At 41.6% G+C, this 27010-nt stretch overlaps 1 protein-coding gene across 1 annotated transcript in view; it reads left to right on the top strand.

Moving 5' to 3' along the window:
• Window positions 1–203: 203 nt before the first annotated feature.
• The window catches only part of CD34 (CD34 molecule), a 60120-nt gene continuing 33313 nt past the window's right edge, over window positions 204–27010 (top strand). The window contains exons 1-3 of the mRNA XM_084853395.1: window positions 204–480; window positions 23066–23233; window positions 25189–25445. Coding sequence (XP_084709521.1) covers window positions 402–480; window positions 23066–23233; window positions 25189–25445 — 504 coding nt within the window. The 5' untranslated portion in view covers window positions 204–401. The remainder of the gene's footprint in view (window positions 481–23065; window positions 23234–25188; window positions 25446–27010) is intronic.

Below are 27010 nucleotides of genomic sequence, written 5' to 3'. Positions count from 1 at the left end.
TTCACGTTAGATTTTCTTAGAGGAGTTTACTTGCACATTTTTACATAGTTTTAAATTATAGGGGTATCCTGTCTACAGTGAGAGAAAGCAGTTTCCAGGAAAGAGTTAAGCTGATGTGATAGTGTAAGGGGGAAGTTTAACAATGTGATGTTGAGAGACTGTTCGGAACTATATAAAGCTATGAGATCAGACTTCAGAAAACTCCACCTCACAATCTTGAGCCACAAGCACATCTTTTAGAAGGGAACCCTATCCCACAATGTACTGACTTTAAAAAGCTTGAGCTTAAAGGAAGCAACACTGAAGCCTCAACAGCACTGCAGAAAAACTAAAATCTGAGAGAAACTTGGAGAAACATTCAGTTTTACTCATAGGCACTGTTTTACAGCTCATCATTGGGAATGATGTTACTGTGGAGTTTTCAAGCTATGAAGGAGAGGGAGCTTTTCTGGACAGCATTCTGTGTTTTGAGCCTGCTGGGTGAGTATTCAATATGGGGGGCGGGGGGGCTTTACAGCTACTGGCTGTATTATGCACAGAAAAGAGAGAAATCATGACTCTGATGCTGCCTTTGCTATATTGTTTGGAATACTGAGGGAAGTTCATGTTTTGCAATACGTTCATTAGAGAGTTCAAAACTCAGAACAGCATTACGATCAAAGCAGAAAGTGGAATTAGAGCATGTAAAGCAATCATGCACGCAACCAAAAATCCCAAATTAGTTGTATATAATTCAGGTTTCTATAGCTGTATATAATTCAGGTTTCTATAGCTGTGTTCTAGCTTTTGCAGGAGTGGTGTATATAAGTGTGGGGGATGCACATATTTTATTCATTGCTTTGCAGTGAGGCATACCAGAGATTCACAAGGATTATTAGCAACATCCCTGAAGCCAGCATGTATTCTTTTTAACACACATAAAATCCCAGACTGTGTAATTGAAAGAAAACATAATTTAATAGGGTTCTATAAATGGCAACCTTGCAACTCAAGTGGGCAAGTACAACCTACAGTTTGGAACTGTTAGCTTATAGTGGCAGACACAGTTGACTGCTTTGGTTATTGGTGTTGTTACTTTTAAGGACTAGTCATTCCCCCCCCCCCAATTATCAAATCAATTTTCTCTTTATTTAAAAAAATAATTTATCAAAACCACTGGTTATGCATTATTTTTCTAGGAACTATTTTTTAAATTTATAATGATAAATAGGTACAGTTAGTATTTCTACTGTTGAACATACTGTATACTGTGTGAGAGCAATATCCAAACCTTTGTAAAGCAGCCAGACTACCTTAATTTCTCTTCAGCCACTAAACTATGAAACGGTAGGTCCTCTTGGATGATTTGCTGTGTTCTTGTCTTTGGGGGTTTATTGCTCTTTATAGTACTTCCAAAGGATCTTGTTTACACTTCTCTGAAGCTGGCCTGGCCTATTTATTTATTTTGCAGTATTTCATTTTTACCTATTACTTCTGATCTTAGGGCCAAGTCACAATTCACATGGCAGTTGTGCTTGCCACGTATGTACATCAAATGAGAAAGAGAGATGTGCATCTGCGCAATTTACATGTATAGGTGGCAAAATTCATCTATCACATCAAGTATTAATCAATTCTTCCAGGAAAAAGGTGCAAAGCAGACTTTAAAAGGGTATTTCAAGCTTACATAGTCTTTTTCTGGGCATGTAGGTAATTGGCCCCTTGTGCAGTTGTATGTATTCAGATGTACAAATCAAAGTAATTTGTGATTTGAAAGGGGGGGGGGAAACAAAGTGTGTGCCTGCATTGAAATTTGGAAACATGCTAACATAATGCAAAAAGTGTCATCTTGAGCCATCCATCTTTATGCACTGACTTGCAAACACCGAACTAACATGTTTGTGGTTGTGAAAAAAATAGGAAATATTTCACACAATATGAAATATTGGCACACAAGAACTGACAATGTTCAACAAACACTAGCTTGTCAAAACTACACATATTTATAGATCTAAAACTGCTCATTTGTTTTAGTGTAAAGACAAGAGCATTTAGCTCCAAAGATATTATGTGCTTTTCTGTTAGCTCTTCAGGAAATATTTAAAAAGATGCAACGTTGACCAGGTATATGAACTAAGGTATCTTTCCTTAACCTGTGTAGTCCAGATGTTGCAGACTACAATTTCTGTCAGCCCCAGCCATCATGGCCAATGGTCAGGGATTATGGAAATTGTAATTCAAAACATTTAGAGGGACCCAGGTTGGGGAAGGCTGATTCAAAGCAATCTATCATATGAGAGATTTAAATTGATTTGTGCATATATTGGTTTATAATAATGTGAATGAAAAACCAACATTGCCGACAGTGTACATTTCATTTTTCATTTGTATTCTGTCTTGCATTAAGAACATTCTCATGTAGTACATCCACATGTAGTATATAAAGTTAATATAAAGGTTCAAATGCACTTCTGTGAAAATGGTACCATAGCTGACTTTCTAACATTCAAATAATCAATGTAACTATATAGCGTTTTTCCCATTTCTCCATCATTTGTGGAATTGCTACTGCTGTGCAATATCTACAAGTGCTGTATTTAACTTTATTAGAAGCTTTGGAAATGTATAAGTTGCACTGGAAGAGCAACTTATTTCTTCAGTCATTTAAAACCTACATCAGAATACAGGCTTCAGTCCACACAATTGCTCGGATTCAGTGAGGGAGAAAAACTTGAAAGCAGGTTTACAAGTGCACAGCCAATGGGGAAGAGGACTGGCAACTGGATGCACATTTGCATCTGCATTGTGATTCTCATTCATGTTCTGCTGCAATGCTGGATACATCCTCTAATGTGGATGAGAATGTCCATCCAGGGCTGCTCATTGGCCTGGCTCACACATCACAACAACCCAGCATTTTTTAAAACCCTGGGTTGGTGTGAATGAGGCAGCATGCTAGTGGACACCATCCAACCACTCCCGCTACAAGCTAGAGCAGCTAAACAACCCATGGACACTCCGCCATGATGTGCGACTCAGGAACTCTGGCTTGTCTCTCCCCTGACGAGTCAGAGAAATAACCCAACAAGAAACCATCACAACAAACAACATCATGATAAACAACCCAGAGATAGAGCATCCCTGGGTTGTTTAGCCACTCCAGCTTGCAGCAAGAGTTATCAAACAGTACACTTGCTCTCTCACAACTCAGGGTTTTAAAAACCCTAAATCACTGTGACATGCAAACCCTATGTGTAACTTAGAGCTGGGCTGGGCCAAGATAAGATATGCCTTCTAACAAGTGCATTTCTTACCATTTAGAGGTTGCACATAGGATTCTATTTTTGGTTCCTGTTCACACCTGGCAACCATTTTCAAGGTTGTTTTACACCTGCGTGATTGGCTTCTTCTCCAATATGTTAATAATACTTTACCTTCTTTGGCATATTGCATAGATATGTGAGCATGAGAAGCACTATGTCATAGCTAAAGCAGTGGTGGAATGCAAGCAGACAATTCCTTTGCATAGCTGCCTATACATCCTCATCAATAAGGCTGCTGCATTTCCATGACGGAAGGGTTGGCTGTTTTGGTTTGGTTTTTTGGTAAGTAAACCTCAAACATGCCAAATTTCCTCCAACTAAAGCCCTAAAACCTTCATCACCTGGGAAAGATCAGAACACTAGTACTATTTCTGAGAAAGATACTAATAAAGCCAGGGGTGGCCCTAGACTAGTTGCCAGCAACTGGTGCCCTGGGCGAACCATGCAATCATGCCCCACTCCCAAACCTCAAGGGCAGAGCAATGCTGAGATTTTTGGTAAACTGGACAACATTTTGCTCTTATTTTCTGTTTAATGAACAGGCAACACACACACCCTGCCTGCCTGCATCTTCGGAAGCAGAAATATTATAATTTATCATAAAACACGCCCCAAATGTTTTTTAAAAATTACTAAGCACTGTATCAGCACAGGAGGAGACAAGCACAGCCCTGGAAGGAGGATCCCTGGAAAAAGGGTCCCAGATGCACCTTTGGCTCAGCAAGGCACCACCAGCCCCTAGGCTCAGCCCTCCAAGGGCAAAGGAGGCAACTGCTCTCAGGAGGGCCTCTCACTCCCTGCCTCCAACTAGGAGCAACAGCAGAGCAGGAGGATATCCCGCATCGCCAGAGGGAGGACTGGGTCCCAGGCAGGTGGGCAGGTGGCCTGACTTAGCTCCACCATCTCCACTCAGTCCCTTGCTCACCTCCACAGCCTCATATTCCCTCTGTATGTGCATGGGAACTGAAATAATGACATCTCTGTTATTTTATTTTCATGGGTTTTTTATTTGTATTTTTTCCTCTCGAATTTGGAGCCCCACTTTACTTGGGGCCCTAGTGCCCACCTAATTTGCCTATACGGATAGGTCACCCCTGAATATTGCTGAGGATCGATCAGAAGAGGCATCCATGCATTTCTCTGAAGTAGTCATGTCTCTTAACACATCAAGAACTGGAATGACTTACAGACATATTCTTGCAGAGATGAAAAAATTGAGGTAGAACTTGGTATTTGAGGAAGTGTTTTCTCCTGGTGATAATACAGAATGCATAGTCAGGCATATTGCCAAGTAGAACTGAGCTGTTGGAGGAAACTCTGTTGGAGGCAACTTTAGATATGAAACAAGATCTCATTTTCAGGTGGCTAAAACTGTAATTTTGTTGGACAACTGTCAACATGGCACAACAGCCGGCCTCTTTCCAAATTCCAAAGAGGAATGCATTTATTTTATTTATTTACAAAATGTATAAAACACTCTATATCTAACAAAGATTCCTGAGCAGTAAACAGTAAAGGGGGGTGGGGGGGAGAGAGAACATACATATATTATAATAGAATAAAATATTAGAATAAATAATAGAATAAAAATATTTAAAATCAAGTTATACAAACAAACCCTGTGGCTGGTCACTCAGGAAAAGCTTGTTTAAATAAAAATGTCATTAACAGACACTGAAAGCAAAGCAACACTGGTGTTTCCCCAGCGTAAGCTGGAAGGGAATTCCACAGAGATGGAACCAGTACATTCAAAGCTGTACTCCGAGTGGATTCTAAACGGACCTCAGGTCCATGCAGAACCAGGGGCACCTCGTCCGATGACCTCAGTGACCATGCAGGTTGATAAGGGAGAAGCTGTTCAGTCGTTCAGTCGTGTCCGACTCTTCGTGACCCCATGGACCATAGCACGCCAGGCCTTCCTGTCCTGCGTTCTCTCCCGGAGCGTGCTCAAGTTCATGTTGTTAAGGGAAAAGACATCCTCTCAAATATCCTAGTCCCAAATTATTTAAGGCTTTATACATCAATAACAAAACCTTAAACCTGACCACATAGCAAATGGGCAAACAATGCAGTTCCCTCAGCAAAGGCATTACATGCTGAAAAGGGGAAGCTTCCAACAGCAGCCAAGCTGTTCAACTGTTTTTATATTGTTTGCCTATAGCCCCCTGATTCATTATGCTCAGTAACTAATACATGTTTGTTATTGCATAATGTGTGAAGCAGTCCCACTGGAGAAATTTCCTACATAGAAACACACAACATTTCCTACATGGAAACAATTTCAGTGGAGGAAAAGGTATACAAATTGTGTGTAGGTTATCATATATGATAATCTCACACACATGCTTATTCTGAAGAGAAATGGTTTCTATATAAGATTGCCACTTTGAAATGGACCCAGCTTTCAGGATTTCAGTCCAGAGTTTTCAGTTGCTGCGATCACACATTTTCATATTTGTGGGAAACCTTTTTTGAATAATAATGGTGTAAGCATAGCCAATACTGTTAATTAGATTCTTTAGAAACTTATATTAATATGCAAGCCAACTACAGCTTTTCAGGCTGTGATATATTTTTGATGTGGTCGAATGCTTCATAAATTATGCCTTATAGGGAATTAACATTAGTACTTCAAAAAAGCTTCAGTATGATTAGCGGAATATTTTAATAGTCTGAACCTGAAATTCCTGACAAATCATGCATTTTGAATGCCCAATCTAATTTTGACATTTAAAAATTAATTGTATTTGAAATGTGTGCAGTTGAGATGATGTATACAATCAGTTGAATTTAAATTCAGTCTAGAACAGAAAATGCATAATGTCATTAATCATGATAGATTTAATTCCAATAGTTAATAAACATCCACATTTATTAAGTGAAATCAAATTAAAGACAATGATATCATAATATTACTCAATCAACTACATTTTTTCAGAGTCAGGTTTCAAAGTCTGCACAGATTACAAAAGTCAGATTTTCACATTATATGCAGTCCATTGGCTGAAAGATAAACTGTTTCCATAGCCATCTACCAGCCAAAGTAAAAAAACTCTTAATCAGTTGTATCTGAGCAGGGTTGAGTGTTGATTAGGTGAGCATGCTTGTTGCTTACCAGGATGATGTAATGATTTAAGCTGTCATCCTCTCTCCTTCCCACATTCTTCTTTGTCCTTTTCATTGCATCGTTCGTGACTGCAGAAGCCCACACCCTTATCCTGTCTGGGGCCATATGGCAAAGGGAAAAAGGGAAAAAGGGAGGGGGAAGGGGTAAAATTTTATCAGATATTTCCAGAGGGAAGGGGACTCCACCCTTTTGAATTCCTGCCTCATGCTGGAGAAGAGCAAAGCTAAAGATTCATGAGTAATGTAGCTGAGTCCCCGAAGGTGGAGTTTGTTATAAGTGCTGGTAGAATATAATATAAATACTGAATACTGATGGGGGTAAAATCCTAGACTCTTCATTTCAGTTATTTCCCATTCCATCCAGCACATGAAATTCTGGATCTGAGCCTCATCATTGACAGCATACTATGAAATTAATGTGATATTATTTTGGCAGTATGAAGCTAAGTGCTAACTGAAGTCTGTGCCATTCCCTCATACTTTCAATTTCAAGCTTAGTTACTCTGTCACTATAATATTCAGTTTTAACTGGGCAAATCAAATAAGAGGATGTACAGTTTAAAAGGTCAGGGACTGAGGACTATTTCTCACAGTAGTTTATAAAGTTCCCAGTGCACCTGTTGCAAAATATGAGAAGGCACATATAGAAATAACGTGAAACTTACTCAGCAAGTATAATTCAGTGAAGACCTGTGCAGAGCAAATCTCAGAAATGGATTCCAGAGCTGATGGATTTTCTCTCAGAGACAGACATGTGCATAATATTTCTCACATTTTTTTTCTAACTCCAAAACTGGAATATCCAAGGGTATACCATTGGGGCCAGTTCGCACAATCAAAACAAACCACCCTGGCTTAAAGGGAGCAGCAGCAGGCAGAGATGGCTGTAGTGATACCTCACCTTGCTTGCTTCTTTTCCTCCTCCTCTGTCTCAAAGGGCAGTTATTCTAAACGGCTGTTGTGAAGAGAGAAGGTAATAACAATGCAACAGTGGCACTGCCTGTATGTATAACCTCACTCAGCTATGATTCTTCTATAGTCACATGCAAAAGAAAAAGAGTGGAGGAGCAATATCATGAATCCAAAACAATTATTTATGCATGTTAAAAGGTTTCTGTCTTTCAGCCTGAGAGACAGATGTGGAAAGCCAGAGGGGGTGTCACACATTCAGCAACCAGCCTGCGCATCTGACACTGGCGCTCTTGGGGTGGGGGCAACACCCAAAATGGACTGGCGCCGTGAGGGGCTTCTCTGACAGGCTCAACTGGCTGGAAGCAAGAAGAAATGGAGCCTTTGAACCATGGTGATTGCTGTCAGGAAGCAGGGTGGATTGCAGCAGCCTGGAGAGGTAGTGCTGTGCTTTATGGCCTAGTCTCACAATGGGTGGAGGGGCCTGGCCAGCACAATACAAAATGGAAGCGGGCAACTGTGTGAGGGCCAAGATTTCATCCCTGTCACAGGATTTCCAGGCAAGACTTGAAGCAAGGCAAAAAAAAGCATCACTCCGTGCCTTCTGGCCTCCATTTCTGGATGACAAGCCATACATCCCACCTTCCATATCTTGTCACGTTTTTTCCCAGGGGTCTGCTCGTCACTTTTCAGGGGGACATATTTTCATGCCACCCAGATTGGCCTGAGGATGGGCAGACTTTCCTCAAACTTAAAAAAAAATGATAAAGATCATAAAGCATGGGAGAGGCCCTGGAGTTTGGCAACATCGTGTAAAGGACCCGCAAACTTCCATGAGTGACCAATCATGAGCGCATGATTCTCATGTAAAGATGCCCTCAGTCTGTTGCAGCAAAACAACAAGGAGTCCTGTGGCACCTTAAAGCCTAACAAATTGATTATGGCATAAGATGCATCAGTTGCATCTGATGAAGTGAGCTGTATTCCACGAAAACATACGCCATAATCAATTTGTTAGTCTTTAAAGGTGCCACAAGATTATGTTGGTTTTGCCTTCCCCAGCATGCTGGCTGCGGAATGCTGGGAGTTGTAGAACTTTTTTCTTTCTAAACATCCATAGGATTGTGCCCTAAGGCTGCAATCCTAGCCCCACTTATCTGGGAGTAAGCTCCATCACACTCAGTGGGACTTGCCTCTAGTAGATAGCTATAGGATTGCACTGACCATCACTAAGCCTGTTATATTACACTTCGGGAGAGTACAAAAAATTGTAAATTCAAGATTGGTTATGCAGAGGAAGCTTAATACACAAAACTTCCCTTTGTTAGCCTCAAGGATTACAGTTTCATCAAATAAAGGTTAAAGTCTTTCCATTTGTCTCTGTGGAGACAGATATCTGAGTAGGGTAGGTAATGATGTAGGACTTCCTTTTGACTCTGTGGGGAGAAATCACTTTTTACAAGTGTGTATGTTACTCAGAAACTATTTGATTTCGGACAAATGGTTCTGATAGGTAATTGTTTATTTGTGGAAGGCCAAGAGGACCCAGTACTCTGACTGAAATTTTACTATAGTTTATAGAATGCAAATAACATTAACATTGGCAAAATGTTGTCCCTTTTCTCTTCCCTCTGCTATAACTAGTTAATATGAATAAGGGTGGTTTTTTTTAGTGGCACTTTCCCATGGGCTGGCTGCCCCAGACGGCAGTTATTTCATGCTTATTGTATCCACTTGGCTTCAGTGACAGCATACAGACTTGGTGCTAGTAAATGCCTGCAAAGTTTTCAAAACTAATGAAAATAGGCTGTGTAGAATATTGTGAATATTTAGGCAAATAACATGCAGGAGTGGTATACCAGTGCCCTTCTGCATTGCTAGGGATCCCTTGGGCTGTAACACTACAGAACAATTTGTTACTTTTTACTGTAAGGCATGAAAGTGGGAAATTGGGGGTGGGGGGACCTAGGGAAGAACGAAGACGAATAACCATAAAGGAACGATCAAGATCTTGATTTACAGTGCATGCTGGGGTGAAAATCTTTGCCAATGAGCCCTGGTGATTTTTAAACCATCTGGACAGGCTCAAAAGTCTTTGTTTGGGTGGTTGTGGTACTTGGGGAGGCCAAGTGTGAAGAATCATGCTGTTGTAATGACTTAAGGTTTTCTATTGATGTCTATGTAAATAAACACACAGAAAGAGATTATGAAAGTGGCATATGAAGTTGACTACTCCACTTATCCTTTGCCACAAAAACATGCCTCCTGTTTTTGATTTGAACAAATTTGTTACTGGGGAAACAAAGTGTAGCAATTTAGTTTTTTGTAAACATATTGCAGAATGCATTTTAAGTTGTTTTTGTATGTGGAAATTGAGCTTAAAGAAAAAAACATGTTCATCCAGTAGAACAGTTCTGATTCACAATGAATAGACTGCAAATTGATTCAAGCGTCCCTTTTCAAGTGTCTTGAACATTTTATGTATAATTAAGGAGTTATTATAGGATATAGAGTTTTCCCATTTTTTTTCTATTCAGCATGGTAAACATGTCTTGAAATCTGACCAACTATATTAATGTATGCGTATCTGATGGTTGCCATTGTATTGGGCTCATGAAGACAAGCAAGTAGCCTTTGTAATCCTCGTTCATTTCAGTATAACCTGGGTTACAAGTACTCTAGTTCTTCAGAGTATTAAAAGCTTCTATATGTGGATAAATCTGCCTACACTATTTTTAGGAGGCATAATACCACTTTTAGAGTGTATTTAAAATTCCAACCCTTTTAAATATTATCTCCTTCTCCATAATTTAATTTCCTTCCAGTAACTTTCATCTCAAGGTGCTACGTATTCCTTTTTATTCTTCACTGAAGTTCTTAGTACTAATTTTAAGTGAAGAAAGATAAGCTTTGCATGAAATGAGCTGCTTGCAAAGTTTTGGGCCCTCTGCAAGTTAAGATAAGCAACTTTGGATGCAATCCTATGCATGTTTAGACTGGAAAAAGGCCAGCAACTCCCATAGGATTATGTATAGGATTACATACAACCTTAAGGTTTCAAAAGGTCAGCAGCATCTTGATTAAGATTAGGTTTTACAAACTGAATAGAGTAGAAGCAAATATTGGCCTTTTACTAGTCTCCGGAGACCCTCCTCCCATTTCAATCTCTCTTATGTTAACCAAATGGCACCACATTATTTAGGGTGGTTAAAACAAAAAAGGGATTTCAAGGAGCTCCAGAGTGATCTCTCCAAATTGGGGGAATGGGCATCCAAATGGCAAATGCCGGTCAATGTAAGCAAGTGTAAAGTGATCCATGCTGGGGCAAAAAAATCCCAACTTCAAGTATAAGCGGATGGGAATTGAGCTAGCAGTGACTGACAAGGAAAGAGATATTGAGATTGTGGTGGACAGCTCAATGAAGATGTCAACCCAGTGTGCAGCCACTGTAAAGAAGGCAAACTCCGTGTTAAGCATAATTAGGAATGGAATTGAGAATAAAACTGCCAATATCATGCTGCCCTTATACAAAACTATGGTGCAACCACACTTAGACTATTGTGTACAGTTCTGGTCACTGCACCTAAAAAAAGATATTGTAGAGTTGGAAAAAGTGCAGAAAAGGGTAACTAAAATGATCAAGGGACTGGAGCATTTCCTCTATGAGGGTAGGTTACAAGAAGCTGGGATTGTTTAGCTTAGAAAAAAGGCAAGTAAGGGGAGAATGGTAGAGGTGTACAAAATTATGCATGGTGTGGAGAAAGTGGATAGGGAGACCTTTTTCTCCGTCTCTCATAATACTAGAACCTGGGGTCATCCCATGAAGCTGATTGGTGGGAGATTCAGGACAGATAAAAAGAAATACTTCTTCAGACAGTGCATAGTTATGAAATTCACTACCACAAGATGTAGTGAGGGCCACCAATTTGGATGGCTTTAAAAGGGGACTAGACAAATTCATGGAGGAGAAGGCTACTGATGGCTATATGCTACCTCCAGTATCAGAGACAGTGAGCCTATGTACACCAGTTGGTGGGGAACGTGGGCGGGAGGGTACTGTTGCACTCATGTCCTGCTTGTGGATTTCCCATAGGGAGCTGGTTGGCCACTGTGCAAACAGAATGCTGGACTAGATGGAGCCTTGGTCTGATCCAGCATGGATCTTCTTATGTTCTTAATCAAAATGGTGGCTAACAGAAAACAAACCACAAAGATAATAATCAGTCTGGCAAGTTGTTTTGTATAAATTGAGTGTTTGGTTGGATTTAATTATTTCAATTTATTTATAGCCCCCTTTCTATATAGCATACTCATAACAGCTAATATCCTAATTAAAAGAAACAATCATAAAAATAAATATTTAATGTAAATAAAAGACATAACATGAGAGCCAGTGTGGTGTAGTGGCTAGAGTGCTGGACTGGGAGTCGGGAAATCTGGGTTCTAGTCCCCACTCGGCCATGGAAGCTCACTGGATGACTTTGGGCCAGTCACAGACTCTCTGCCCAACCTGCCTGACAGGGTTGTTGTTGTGAGGATAAAATGGAGAGGAGGAGTATTCTGTATGCCGCCTTGGGTTCCTTAAGAAGGAAAAAAAAGGGGATATAAATGTTATAAATAAATAATAAAATAAATAACATGAAAACATAACAATAGAACAGCTACTATGAGTATGCTACATAGAAAAGGGGCTATTAACTGCATCAATAACATATAAAATATTTAAAAATACAGCATCATAGATTGAAAACCTACTCGAACAGGTAGATCTTAACTGCCCACCTGAATGTAAGCAAAGGAGGACCCTAGCTGATCCATACAGGGAGGGTGTTGCATAATCTAGAAGCTACCTCAGAAATGACCCTTATCTCATGCCTGCTCACCATGCCTCTAATGGCAAGAGAACACAGACCAAGATTTCTGTTGTCGATCTCAATCTGTTTGGACATTTTTCAAAACTATTTAAAAAAAAATCTTCCTGAACTAGCTAAGACTATGGGCTATCATTGGAATTTTTTGCCACTTGGCAAACCTGTTTACATAAATATTCTGATAGACTCCATGCTGAGGTCAAACTAAAATGGTAGTTTGATTTTTTAAAACTGCTCAATTCCATAGTTTAACCCTTGGTTTTTGCACAGATAGGGACAGTTACCTAATTGACTCTTACTTCCATCCTTCCAAGGTCGGTAAAATGAGTACCCAGCTTGCTGGGGGAAAGGTAGTCATGACTGGGGAAGGCAATGGCAAACCACCCCACTACAGTCTGCCATGAAAATGCCAGCGCAAGCACTCTAGGGGTCAGTAATGACCCAGTGCTTGCACAGGAGGAACCTTCCTCCAGCTAGTGGAAAGAAATGTGTGTGATTAAAGTCCTGCATCACAAAAAATTAACTTCACTCATGCTATTGGCTGTTTTAAATAACTTCTTTGCCTCAACAGGCCTCATCAGTTGAGGCTTTCTTATACTCTGTACTTAAGACAAGGATAGAGTTCTCATGGTGCTATTTTAAATCTAAACCTATACATAGCCCAGAGTTTAGTGCCAGGTCTCAGTCTGGCATCAGTCTAAGCTGTAACACTCTTGGCATGTGTTTCTTTTCTTGAGGATATTATGAAACATGACTCCAATATGTCTTCCCCTCCATATCTCCTATGTAAGGGCTGAGCCCCATTAGTGCAGCTGCCACTCCCTTAACACCCCATGATTCCACCCAAAGTGGACTTAGCCCAGGGCCCTTCTTTTCCAGACCCCTCAAATAACACCCTAACCAGCCCCCAAAGTCCTAAAAGACACCACTCCTGTAACTATGCTACCTGAGAAATGCTGAAACTATAGCCATACTTATGCTCCTTTTGAGATCATGTTCATGCTGAAAAGATTTCCTATTTCCAGAATCTTACAGTCACAGGATGAAGTCATTGCTGCCTAAAGAAAACATGGCAGCTGTCCTTGGAGCAAATCCTCCTATCAACTACACATGCTATTTTCACTGGAGGAAAGCCCTGTGAGCAACGACAGCTATTATTTAGTGCAAGTTTATTTGTCCTTGAACACGTAGCACATGATAATATTGTTTTATAGGGCACAACTAGATGAGATGGCAGGCGATCCATTAAAAGCACAAATGCAGATGTGGGTGGGCCCAATTCAGCTTGGGGCCGCCATGCTGAGGGAAAGGCATGATGGCCCTGACTCTTTCCCCTCGGGGCATTTAACTCTTTCCCCTTGGGGCATTTTTCCAATTTGAATTGTATCTCACCCCACTCCCATGAATTGTTATTTGCCCCACAACAGAAAATGTATAGGTACTACACAGGTACCTGTATGGTTTGTTCTGCAGAGTAAATAGCAGCTCCAGAAGGAAACAGTACAAGGAGAAAAGGTTAACTCCTCCTCCCCCTGTGCTGTGGCCCCAATCTGACTTGTGGGCACCTCAGCTACATTTGCCCTTTAAACAACTGGTCCATATCTATAACTTGTGCCATATTGGTACGATCCCATCATGGTGATGCTATATCCCTCTTGCACATGTATACCTTGTAGCATACACAATGACATCTGCTGTGGTATTTTGGATAATACAGAATAAGAACCAGGAAATAATGCTAGAAAAGTGGTGTATGAAATGTGTAATGTGCCCCAACAGTTATCAGTGCACTTAAATACCAATAAAAAGCACTAGTGCTGATCATGGACCAACCACTGTCACATGTAGTTTGGCCCATTAGTGTATATCCTGAAACGGTGTGTGAATACGCCACAAATAGTATCTTCCCATTTGTTTGGTAGCTGCAGCACTGTAGCACTGGACTGCATAAAGGTGTAATCTTGTAACTCTAGGAAATAAAGGATTCTATTATCCTTCCATGCCACATCACATTTGGTTTGGGTTTTTACTTTTAGCCTCTTTGTTTTAAGGACTGACAACCGGAACTGGCAGCCAAGAGGGAAAGAGGGGGACTTTGAGTATGCAGCAGTAAAGCTGTGAGGACTACAAATTTGTGTTTTTAAAAAAATATGAAAACATTTTCAGGATGCACCACCGCTGTCAGGGCTTATACTAGTGAATAGATTTGCAGTGAGAAAACATGAATAAATTCAGGGTGGTGATCACATATTCACTTGTATGCACATTCTTTGGATACTTGGTTCATGTGTGGTTGTGCGAACCAAGTATCCAATGAATGTGCATACAAATGAATAGGTGATCACCACCCCTGGATGTATGTGAACACTTTGGGTATGAGTGCATATACACTCATTCTTACCAGCATTTGTATGTGAATATGCATGCTATGGATACATAGTAGCATCTGCCCAGGACTATGGTGAACCTGAAGCCATATGAAATACACACACCCTGGGTAGTGTCATCTGAGACTTCAGTCATGCTGTTCCAGGCACTTGGCTTTGAATATTTGTTCTAGATTAATTTTAAGATAATCCAGAATTCTTGGCAGAGAGAGCATATCCTCTTGCACAACAGAATGTTCTTTTAATACATCTGGTGGGTATAAATAAACAACTTACCCAAAGAAGTTGTTTAAATAATTGATTTCTTGTTCTTTCTAACCTTTTGACTTAAAGAGGCAAACACACACACACACCGCGCACACACACAAAATCTAATTAAAATTTTCCTCAAAACGTCTTGCTGCTTTCAAACTAAATTATTGTGGAATTTGTAGCAGTTATGTTTATAGTAGATGAAGCTATGAAATATATCAGAATCACAATGCTCTAGCTAGAGCACCATATAAATTACTGCTGGAATTATAATCTTTACCATGTTCAGTGCTTTTTAAGGCACAAAAGAAAATTCATATCCATCAAACATGCTGGGTTTGAATGGCCTATGTTGTTAATAATAGTAGCATTTATATGAGTATCGGTAAAAGAAAGATGAACTAGCCCTGTTTAACCCAAGAATTAAGGTTAAGCATATTTCAGGTTAAATGGTATTTTAAATTTTAATTGTAAATTGTGTTATAAATGGAATGCAGAGAGAGAGCGAGCATGCAACTAAAGTGCTGTACAAAGAATTACGAAAACTTAGGCTCTGACTGCAGAAATACAATCTAGGGGCCAAATTATACATTCTATGTGATATTAGATCTCTCAGCATTTTCTTTTTTAATGAAATGAAACTGCAGGAGATAGACAACATGATTGGAGTAGAACTGCAAGGGAGAAAGTGTTTAACCCTCCCCATGCTGTTTTCCAGCCCAAATGCTCCCAAGATAGCAAGGGGTTGTTTTGCTGAACGTGCGTGGGAGAATACAGGTATAAGACAAAACACATTATGAAGGCCTCCAAGGGAAGCAAGGTTTTTTTTAAACGTGAGAGGAAGGTCAGTCAGGAAAGGCCAGAGTGAAAAGATGCATCTTCAGAAGATTTTTTAAAATACTGTAATAAAGAAGGAAAGCTGTATTTATTTATTTACATTTATATCCCACCTTTCTTCCATCGTGGAACTCAAGGTGGCTATGTATGGTCTCCAATTAGTCTCCCTTCCCCTCTATGCACTGACCAGACCCAAACCTGCTTAGCTTCAGCAAGATGGCTGCCTCATGTGCCTTCAGACCATGCCCTGGGACATGTATGACATGCAAAAGGCCATTCCAGTGCACAGTTGCAGAAGGAAAAGGTACACAATCAGGAAATAGTGTTGGTAACGTTGGGCCCAAACTACATATTATGGGGATACATCTAGGCACTGCTGATAGGGCTGGGCTGTGGGCAGAAGTCTGAAGCGAGCCAGGAACCATGGGACAAGCCAGTAGTCAGGACTGAGGAGCACATCAGAACAGCAGGTAGGATCAAGGAGCAAACCAGAAGTCAGGCCCAAAACCCCACCAAGGATAGAGGAATACACCAGAGCGCAGGAAGACCTTGTTGCTAACCGAAGCTTAACTGCAAGTCAGTGGAGGCTGGTGGCTCCAATGTTAGTGGAGTGATGAATCCGCTCTGGATTTCAGTCAGAACTCTAAAGGAGCTATCCAAGGTGACTGAAACCCAGAGCAGATTCACCGCCCCACTGAGAGCAGAGCCTCTGCTGCTGGCAGCCTTCTTGTCCAGGAGGATCCAGTAGCCAGCCTTGGCAGACAGTCAGTCCAGGGCCTGAGGGTACTTCACTGAGGAGCTGCCATTTGCAGTTCAGAGGCTCACCACATGGAACAGCTGTTCACAGATTCCACAGCTGACCTACATCACTCCCTCTCACCCTGCATCTTCCCAGTAATGTGCAGTTGAAAACATTCATGATGTGACATCATCATGACATTAGCCTTTGCCCTGCTCTACTGGCTGTCACTTTTTTCAGTTCCATGTTACTGAAAAGATTAGTTAACTGCACTCCATAAGGATCCAGGAAAGACCAGAGTGGGAAAAGAAGATATGGAAGAGCAAGATCATGGAGACATTTGAACTATTTACAAGTTGTAATATGATCTGAACAGTGAGAAGAACATATTAGGTGGGCAGCAGCCAACAACATTTAAAACGAAAGTGAGAAGATCTTATTTTTAAGACTTCTTTAATTTTGCAAGTTGTGTTCTTGCAGATATTCATCAAGGAAGATGGCCACAAGAAAATGAAACAAAACTGCCCAAGTGAAAGAATCTTATTGGAATTCTAACTCTGTTTGAGTCAGTTCACTTTTTGCCAAGAAATTGATCAAAGCAAAGAAACAGAAAGAAGCAAGGAGACATTTGAAAGGAGGCAAATCCAAACCCAGGCATTTGTTAAAGGGTTTGTAAACTGCAACACCTTTATCCAGTTCTCTCCAAGATTTAATTATTCTCCAATCAGTACGAATTGAAGATGCTCTACTGATATGACAAACTGCTCAATGCTCAGGTGGTAATGTCTATATTTTCTATGCAGAAGATCCTAGGTTCCATGGCTAGTTAAAAGGATATCAGTAGCAGGATTGTGAGAAAGCCATTGCCAATAAGGATGGGAGAACTGGGGATGTCCAAGCTTGCTGAAATTCTCCAAACTTCACTTCTTGGTTCTGCTCACTCCCATTTCATTTGCAACCATTTTCATTTGTTTCCCAGTTAGATTGGAAAAGTGCACATTTTGAATGGGGAAAGTGTGTGTTTCTGTGCACATTTTTCAGTGTGCAGTCCCCCCCCATTGATGAAAAATGTAAAACTTTGTATTTTTAAAAACAAAAACCGCATTTCAATGTGCATTTTTCAAAATATATACATTTTTGCCATGCATTTTTCAAAACATGCACATTTTTCGAACATGATCACGAGTTTGGGGATGAGCGAACATTTTTTGAAAAAATGCACTCCCGTTTGCTTTTGGGGTTGCAAATGAGGCATGTTTGAATGTTTTGTGAGCTGGAACATGTTATTATTATTATTATTAAATTATTATTACATTTATTAATTGCCCATCTGGCTGGTCACCCAGCCACTCTGGGCGATGTACAACATACAATAAAACAGTTTAAAACAATAAAATTCTACAATAAAAAACATTTTCTAAAATACCCTAACCCACCCCAAATGCCTGCCTGAACAACCACGTTTTTAATGCACGATGGAAGCTCATTAAAGAGGGGGCATGACGGAGTTCCCTAGGGAGGGAGTTCCACAGAGTGGGGGCCACCACAGAAAAGGCCCTCTCCCTCGTCCCCACCAGTCTAGCTGTCCTGGCTGGTGGGACAGAGAGGCCATCCGAGGCTGATCTTGTTAAGTGGCCTGTCTGGTGCTGCTGGAGGCGCTCCTTAAGATAGGCTGGGCTGGAACCATATAGGGTTTTAAAGGTCAAAACCAACACCTTGAATTTGGCCCGGAAAACAACTGGTAACCAGTGCAACTCCTTCAGCACTGGAGTGATGTGATCTCGCCGGCGGCTGCCTTTAATCAGGTGAGCCGCCGCGTTCTGTACCAGCTGCAGTTTCCGAACCGTCTTCAAGGGTAAACCACGTAGAGTGCATTACAGTAGTCTAAACGAGAGGAGACCAGGGCATGTACTACCGATGGGAGCAGATGGTCGGGAAGGAAGGGGCGCAGCCGCCGTATCAGATGGAGTTGATACAGCGCTGTCCGGCTCACAGCTGACACCTGAGCCTCCATGGACAGCTGGGAGTCCAAAATGACCCCCAGGCTGCGGACCTGGTCTTTCAAGGGTAGCCGTACCCCATTCAACACCAGGTCAACATCCCCCAACCTCCTCTTGTCTCCCACCAAAAGTACCTCAGTCTTGTCAGGGTTCAGCTTCAGCTTATTCCTCCCCATCCAGCCACTCACCGTCTCCAGACATTCGGACAGGGATTCTATGGCCAACCTTGGTGAAGATTTGAATGAGAGGTAGAGCTGCGTATCATCCGCATATTGATGACACTGCACCCCAAACCTCCTGATGATAGCCCCCAGTGGCTTCACATAGATGTTAAATAGCATCGGGGAGAGGATGGAACCCTGTGGCACCCCACAAGTAAGTGGACACAGGTCCAAAACCTCCTCTCCCAGTGCTACCCTCTGGTACCTGCCGGAGAGGAAGGACCGGAACCACCGCAATACGATGTCTCCAATGCCCAACCCCTCCAGGTGGTCCAGGAGGATACCGTGGTCAACAGTATCAAAAGCCGCTGAGAGGTCGAGGAAAGCAAGGAAGGAGCATTCACCCCTATCCCCTATCCTATGTCTGCTCTTTGCTGCTTAGCATCACATTCCATGGCATTTAGAAACCTACACAGAGTAGGGATGCTGGAGAAATCTGCTGCAGACCCCAATGAGGTCAGATTCCTGGGAATGTGACCTGTGGAGTCCACAGCAGACCGGCTCTCCCTGACAGCGCATCCTTTGGATTTTTTGTGGCTTTTTTTCCTCTTTAAACAGGGCAAGATATTGCGGGCATAACTAGTGTATCTTGGGCAAATTATGGCTGTAATTAGCGTATTTTATGCAATTTGTGGCCATAGTTATAACTAAGCACTTTAAGGCTGCAAGTAGAGTAAAATATGCTAGTTACAGCCACAATTTATATATAACAAAGCACTTTATGGCTGGAAATGGTGTAAAATATGCTAATTACAGCCGTAATTTGCCCAGATACATTAATTGCGGCCACAATTGGTATAGCTTGTCCTGTTTAAAGAGAAAAAAGCCGCAAAAAATCCAGAGGATGCACAGGGACTCCAAGGAAATCCAAGGCTGGATTTCCCTGCGATGGATTCCCCCTCCCAGGACCAGATGTTGGGAGGTTTCTATTTCCCTAACAAAGAGTAGTAGAAGATCCTGGGAACTGAACAGCACTTACGCAAAGAGTGTTACATTCAAGAAGCAGCATGAACTCCAACAAAACTTTATTTGGAGTGAGGGATTAAAAAAACATAGGAACAAGAGGGGAAAAAACTGAATGCACAAACACAGTACCGTCGTCTTAAGAATGTCATATCGTATATTTTATGGCATCACTGCCCTTATCATAACATTGACAACTTCACATGACTCATCCTAGAATGACTTCATCTTGAAAACATTGGTGAACACTCTCTAGAACAGTCTTCCCCAACCTGGTGCCCTCCAGATGTTCTGGACTATAAACCCAACATTCCAGACCATTGGCCATGCTGGCTGGGGTTGATTGGAGTTCAAGTACAAAACATCTAAAGGGCACCATGTTGGGGAAGGCAGCGCTAGAGAGTAGCAGTGGAGTCTGTGGGGAGTGTCTTTAGCAGTGGAAGGAGAAATGAGTATGCTTGATCAGGTTTTAGGGCTATAGAGGAGCCTGGACTATTCGTTTTACTTTTCACATTGTTATCAGTCACTTTTTACATCCACTAACGATACAACTTTTCATGGCTTGAAGTTTGAACTACAGCAAAGTTCTTTAGCAATTGCATATTTGTCCTTGAACTATACACTTCATGTATGGTTCCATATTTTTAAAAAGCCCTAATAGCATCTGAGAAATTTGTATACCAGGTTTACCCTTCTGCTGTTTCTCAAGAGGTAGACCTGGTTTCCAGACAATGACTTTCCGCCCACAACTGAAACCCTCAGTTCTTTCCATGACTCCTTTCAGCCCTGTAATAGGCCTTTGGGCCAAAGGCCATTACAAGATTGAAGGACATGGTGATTATTTTGTGTGGGTGGGGCACAGGGGGTTGACCTGCTCAGCTTGCAGCCTACTGCTAGATTCTGTTCTACAGCCAACACACAATAGATTCAGGTACCTTCACAAGAGGTTTCTTTATTTCTACAATACAACAGAAAACACTAACCTCTGTGGAGCTATATGGCACAGCTTCTCAGCTGCAAGGCCAACACTATGAGAGAGATGGCGAGAGATTCCACTTGGGCCTCTTATGAAAGCTAAACATGGAATTGCTCTGCTGCTACAATCAACTTCACAGCCCCATCTGCATTTCCCTAAAACACGAACAATACTGGACTACGCTGCAGAGTTGTCATACACTACTCTTAACACATACCCCTCCATACACTGCAGGACTTGCGTAACCCTCACTTTCTCAGCCACAGCCCTGCCTCCTGCAATATGGGTATAAAAATGATGAACTTTATCTGCACACATTGTCAAGGTAATGTTTTAAATGTTTATAAACTCAGAAAAAAACCTATTAACAAGATCCTAACTTTGCTGGGTTTTGGTAGACACACTACTGCCCAAACCCAGCTATAGGAAATTCCTAGATTTTTAGACTGTTTTTTTATTAGACTGCAGCTACTACTGCCCATTTGCTTTATGGGGCAGGTGCTTCCACAACCGAGGGCTACCAAACCGAGGGCCTAACAAGCCACAGCACTGCCTGGCTGGGCTTGCCAGAAAGCCGGCCTCACCTCCCCTTCCAGGCCAACGTTTTACCATTTGCATTGCAGCCCCTCTCAACTGAGCTCAATCATATCCCACCCTGCCACCCCCAGGTTTCACTGACTGTCCTCCCCGGCTGGGCCATATTGCAGGGAACTGAAGAGTAGAGATAGACAAGACAGGCGTGCACAGCCCAAGGTGCTGATGCTGCTATCAGAATAGACATACTTCAGCATGGAGGAGCCTGGTTGTGCTGCTGCCTGTTACTACTCTGCCTTATGAGGAGGCACTCTTGAGGCGCTGGTTAAACTCGAGGGCATCCCCTCCCCCTCCCGTGTTTAGTTTACTGAACTCCTGTCCTGTTCTGAGTTTTGCCCTTGCGGCTGGTGCCTGAAAGTAGAGATGGGGCAGGTGCAGCACAGCTGCCACTGTTGCAGCTCTCAGAATGACAGCATGACTGGAATCGGGGGGGGGCAGTTGTACCCCCTTGCCCCTATGAGTGAATGTCCATGGGAGGAAGGCACATGGCATCCCCATGCACTTTCCTCTTGAGTTATATCACGCTCTGCCCAGCTTGCCAAACAGCTGTTTAGCAAGCTAGGGGAGCACAATTGTCATGGGGAGAAAGGTATGCAGAGAACGTCATCCTTCCCCACACCGTTTCCTCTCCATGTAGATGATGGATCACGCTGTGTTTCCTAGTCTGGGACAGGCATGCAGTGGTGCAACTACGGCCTGCTAGAGCAGGGGCGGGCAACTATTTTGAGCAGTGGGCACATTTGAGAAACTGTCCCGGGCACTACCACAAAATGGTTTTATTCTGGTTTTATTCTGGTTGTATAGTTTACTGTGGTTTTAATGTTTTATATATTTTGTATTGTTTTATTGTGTGCTCTTTGGTTTTAATTTTTGTGAACCGCCCAGAGAGCTTCGGCTATTGGGCAGTATAGAAATGAAATAAATAAATAAAATAAAAAATAAAACATACTAAACTTCTCCTTTGAACGCACAGTTTTCAGTACCAACAGAAACCTATTTCATAACAATCCCAGTTGCCAGTAAGAAAATGTATTAATTTTTTAAAAAGAGGGAGGGGGAGCGCACCTTGGTGGGCACCAAGAAAGAATTGGTGCCCATAGGCACCAGGATGCCTAACTCAGACCTAGAGAGTGGCAGATGGTGGGGGGCAGCAACAGACAGGCCTGTTGTACCAGGGCTGGCATGAGCATGCTGGGGCCACCAACGCTGACACTGGTCAATGCAGCATCCTTTCGTTATTCCTATTTTAAAAAATATTTTATACTTGGAGGCAGCTGGCCAGGCACAGACATGGTTACAGATGTTCAATTTATTTATTTATTTTACTTTAAATATATATTATCTCTTTCTACAACAAAATGGTCTTCTTCCAGTGGCAGCTGGTGACTCCAGTTCTGGGAGGGCTGTGTTTTATTTACCACCAGCCAAAAACCTAATGATGCTATCCAAGATACTGAACTGTTCTATCCAAGGTGGTGAACCCATTTTGGGGATAGGATTCAGCACCTTGGATAACACCATTCAGCACCTTGGCTAGCATCATTAGGTTTTTGGCTCGTGGTACTAAAACACTGGATGGAAGCACAACCCTTCCAGAACTGGAGTCACCAGCTGCCACTGGCTTCTTCCCAAGTAAATGATGCCATGTTCTTAGTGAATTCAAAATGAAAAACTGTGCATGCCCAGAGAATTTGTTTTTTTATCCAGGTTGGATTTTTACTCCAACATATCATGAGTGTAGAAGCAGTGGTAAAGCATGAAAGGGTGGGGTGGGGGAGAAGGGAAATATTAGTTGTGTGCTTCACAACTAAAGTAATTACACATGACATCATTTTTACTGTGTTGTTGAATTCTAAACTCGTTTCTTTTCTTTTCTTTTCCTTTCCAGAAAATCAAGTTTCTGGTGATGGAACGGCAGCTTCAGCAACTCTTTCTTTGGGCATTCACAGCACTAAACCACCACTGACAACCCCCCTTTCCACAGCAACAGGAATTGCCAGTACGAGGGTTGATGTGGGAGCTCTTAACAGTACAAATAAAGCCACATCATTACCAGGTAAAAGGGCATTGATAGTGGTTTGATACCTAGGAGGCTTTCACACTAGGCATTTGGTATGGAATCACTTGGCCTCCTTTATGGGGCATCCACACAACATCATCATCAATGTGTTGCCCTCCTAGAGCTTCTTCCATCTTTTCTCAGACCATAGAAAATGTTATTTGTGTGAAGAAAAATGGAACAGTAACTCAGTCTTCAGTACTATGGATAGTTCTTATTGCTACTCGCATCTTTCCAAGAGGCATGGTTTTCATGTGTGCAGTAATATATGAACCAATCACCAATACACTTTCAGTTTAAAGTTTCTGGTGGGCACCATTTTATCACCCTGTAAAATGATAAAACGTTTTTAAAAACCCTGTAGTTTTTTTAATTAGTCTTTTAATTAGTGCTAAAATCATTTTCTAGCTATAATTCTAATTTAAAAATTAATTCAATAGTGCTTAAATAAAGGAGTGTTATAGGACTATAACAGTAATTAATGCTTTTATTAAAAAACCTTCTTTTCCAGTCACTATAGTTTTAGCAACTTTTCTTCCTAATGAAAAATTTCCAATCTATACTTCCAATCCAAAGCAAGGGTTACATGCCCTTTTTTGGCATTTCCTGGGCAGTAATCATTCAATCACTCTCAGAAGTGCTTTAGTGGTAATTAAATTGAGTTGTTTTTAAAAACCACTGTTTTTTGTTTTTTTTTAATGGCTACTCAGGTAAATTGGAACTTTCTCATCCATAGCTAAGTCACACCCATTGGTATGGATAGAACCTGATGAGATGCAAGCATGCACGCACACACACACACGCACACACACATACAAATGGAATAATTTCAATGGTGGGAAAAGTCAGTTGCATCACTTGTAGTTTATAGTGGAAGAATAATGATTAGTAGTGCTAGGAGTTTCCCACTTGGAAGCAGCCCCAATCCTCTTCCTCTTTGTATCACTTTTATTTACTGATAATCACAAAGACATAAGAAGCTCCTCCCAAGTGGGCCTCTGGCCAAACTAGATGAGACAGTAAGGGATCTGTGATGGGATCTCCCACATTTTATTTTGGGTTGCTGTTGTTTTTTAGTTCAAAGCAGCTGTTGGGGGTGGACCAGGGAAGTGGTATGGGGGAGTGTTTAAGCCTGCACCCTTTTCTGGTTTTCCCTCTCCCCTGAAGTTCCATGGGGGAAAACACAGGGACATCAGAGGACTTCTTTGAATTAAAAATACTGGAGAACCAATCATGGCTTTCCCAGCGTCTCCTCTAGGTTGTCTCTTATCTTCAAAACTGTAGACAAAAGAATTCTAGGGCTTTTTAGAACTGGACACCTGAAAGCCTTAGAGTCTAGACTTGAGGAACCTGCTATTGTCTCAGTTACACTGGTTTCATAGGCTGCAGTCATTTGAACACAGGAATTTGCTTCATACCAGACAGATCAGCCTTTCCCAACCTGGTGTTGCACTACAACTCCCATCATTCCCAGCCATCATGACCATTAGAGATGATGGGGTTGGAGTCCAACATATGTGTATGGCCTCAGATTGAAGAAGGCTGACAAAATCTTTTTGTCTATGCAACCCAGCATAATCTATTCTGATTGGCAGCAGCTCTCTATGGTCTTGGGCAGAGATCTTTCACGTGCAAAACTACCCTTTTAACAGGAGAATGAATCTAGGAACTTATGCATACAAAGCATGTGCTCTACCACTGGGCTATAGCCCCTCTGTTCCTGTATAGTTTATATCAATTAAAGTTAATGTGATTTCAGGAGCCTTACCATGAGGAAGACAGCAAATTTGGGTTACTGGGAAGCAAATCTACCTTGCTTCTGGAGAGATGCCACAAACCACATGCCATTTACTAAAATAAATTCTGATTGCATTCCAGTAACTGGTAGTGTTTGATTTTTTTAATGTCTCTGGCATTCACGTGTATCTGTGTGCTTTTCATTTTCTGTCTAGTAACTTCAGAAAACCCAACGGAAAGTTCAACGAGTGAGACAAACGGCACCAGCATCCCTGCAGCACACACACACACAATCAATTCAACAGATACAACAGTGCAGTCATCTCCAACACAGGAGAGTACATCAGGTACTGCCAGCCATACAACAGCTCAAAACATAACTTCACCACCACTTCTGTTATCTGCTTCTACTAAGCAGACAGAACCTAATTCTTCTGGCTCATCTATCACAACCAGTGACACCAATGTGACGGTAAGAAATGTGAAGAATTTAGATTACTGGTTTGGGTGGAATGACAGGGAAGACGAAGCAGTTCCCACTATTGGAAGCCTTGTTTTAAATCAGTGATCAGTCCATTAATCAGTCCATCCTGCTAATTAGTCAACATACTATTTCAGCCTCTATTAGAAAATATCTGGAAATTGCAACTCCATACTCTGTTTGTCTGTCAACTCCATTATGGTCCCCTGACTTTTTAGGCTGAGAGGATGCCACACGCACACACCTCACCTCAGGTCATTCTTAAGTGTTTACAGAAGTCTTCCCTGACCTGGTCCCCTCCAGCTGTGTTGGACTACAGCTCCTGGCATTCTCCAGTCAAGGCTGGTTTATAGCATGCCTGTTCGGCCATGCAGCTTTGCTCCCCTCCTCCCATGTTCAGGTTTCCACAGTACTTGGTATTCAGGTGGTAATGCAGTGGTGGCAGTCTTCCAGAATGAGCATCTTCATAGCCTCAATGAAGTGCTATAGTGCCACTATTAAAAAAAAAAAAAGATTCCCCCCCCCCTATCTTAGGAAAGCTAATTCAGAGTAATGACTGCTTCCTGAACAGGCATTGCCCTCACTCTGAATTAGTAATGTCTGCCCTCAGTGACATAGAGCTTTTCTACACGAGGCTGTTAATCTGCTCTATCTACTTTCATTTTGGTTTCAGAATTAAGATCCAGGCTCTACATAAACAGCTTTTCCTTTCTTGCTTTTCTGCTCCATAACCTCTAGGTGGCACTGTGCTATAGTGGAATAATGCAATTACACAAGTAGGAAGATACTTTTTGTTCACTTTCACAAATAATACTCCATTTTCCCCCTCTAACCACGCCCCAGAAAAATGCTCTTAAAAAACAGAAATGAAACTGGAGGATCACGAAGTCAGGCTTTTCTACACTAAGCTGTTAATCTGCTATATCTACTTTTGATTTGAGAATAGAATTGAGATCCAAGCACTACACAACAAGTGTTTCCTTTCCTGCTTTTCCACTACATAACTTCTAGGTGCACTGTAGTATAGTGGAGTAGCACAAATGCACAAGTGAAAAAATGTTTTATTTCACTTTCACAAATAATACCACATTTTTCCTGCTCTGAAAAAAAACTCATTGAAAGTGCGCTTTAAAAACAGCAATGAAACTGGAGGGTCACGACATCTAAAGAATCCATAAACAACCATGAGTAAATGATGAGCGCACAATAAATACCTCGTGTAGAAAAGCTCATAATCTCATAGCCAACCAGATTAGCTATGTAGTAACTCACTTTTAAAGACCTTTTAAAAAACGATGCACAACAACTGCCAATTAGGATTATGAAGATGTTCTGAACTTGTGCAAAATAGGCAGGTATATTGGGGAGGGGGTATTTCCCTTTGCCATATAAAGCCTTCCTGACATGCCAAAAATGAATCTGTATCTTCAGCACAGCCCCAGCTATTATCTCTAGTGGATGAATTTCCAGGTCAGCTGATCTCTTGGGCTTTGCTTCCCTATTACAGATCACTAATCAAGTTTCTCACCATATGAATGCTTATTTGCCTGATGGCA

The sequence above is a fragment of the Heloderma suspectum genome, chromosome 4, assembly GCF_057233095.1.
Source record: "Heloderma suspectum isolate Gila_16-S chromosome 4, 16-S_ref, whole genome shotgun sequence".
Lineage (NCBI taxonomy): Eukaryota > Metazoa > Chordata > Lepidosauria > Squamata > Helodermatidae > Heloderma > Heloderma suspectum.
The sequence above is the reverse complement of the archived record's forward strand: the minus strand, read 5'-3'. Positions and strand labels throughout refer to the sequence as shown.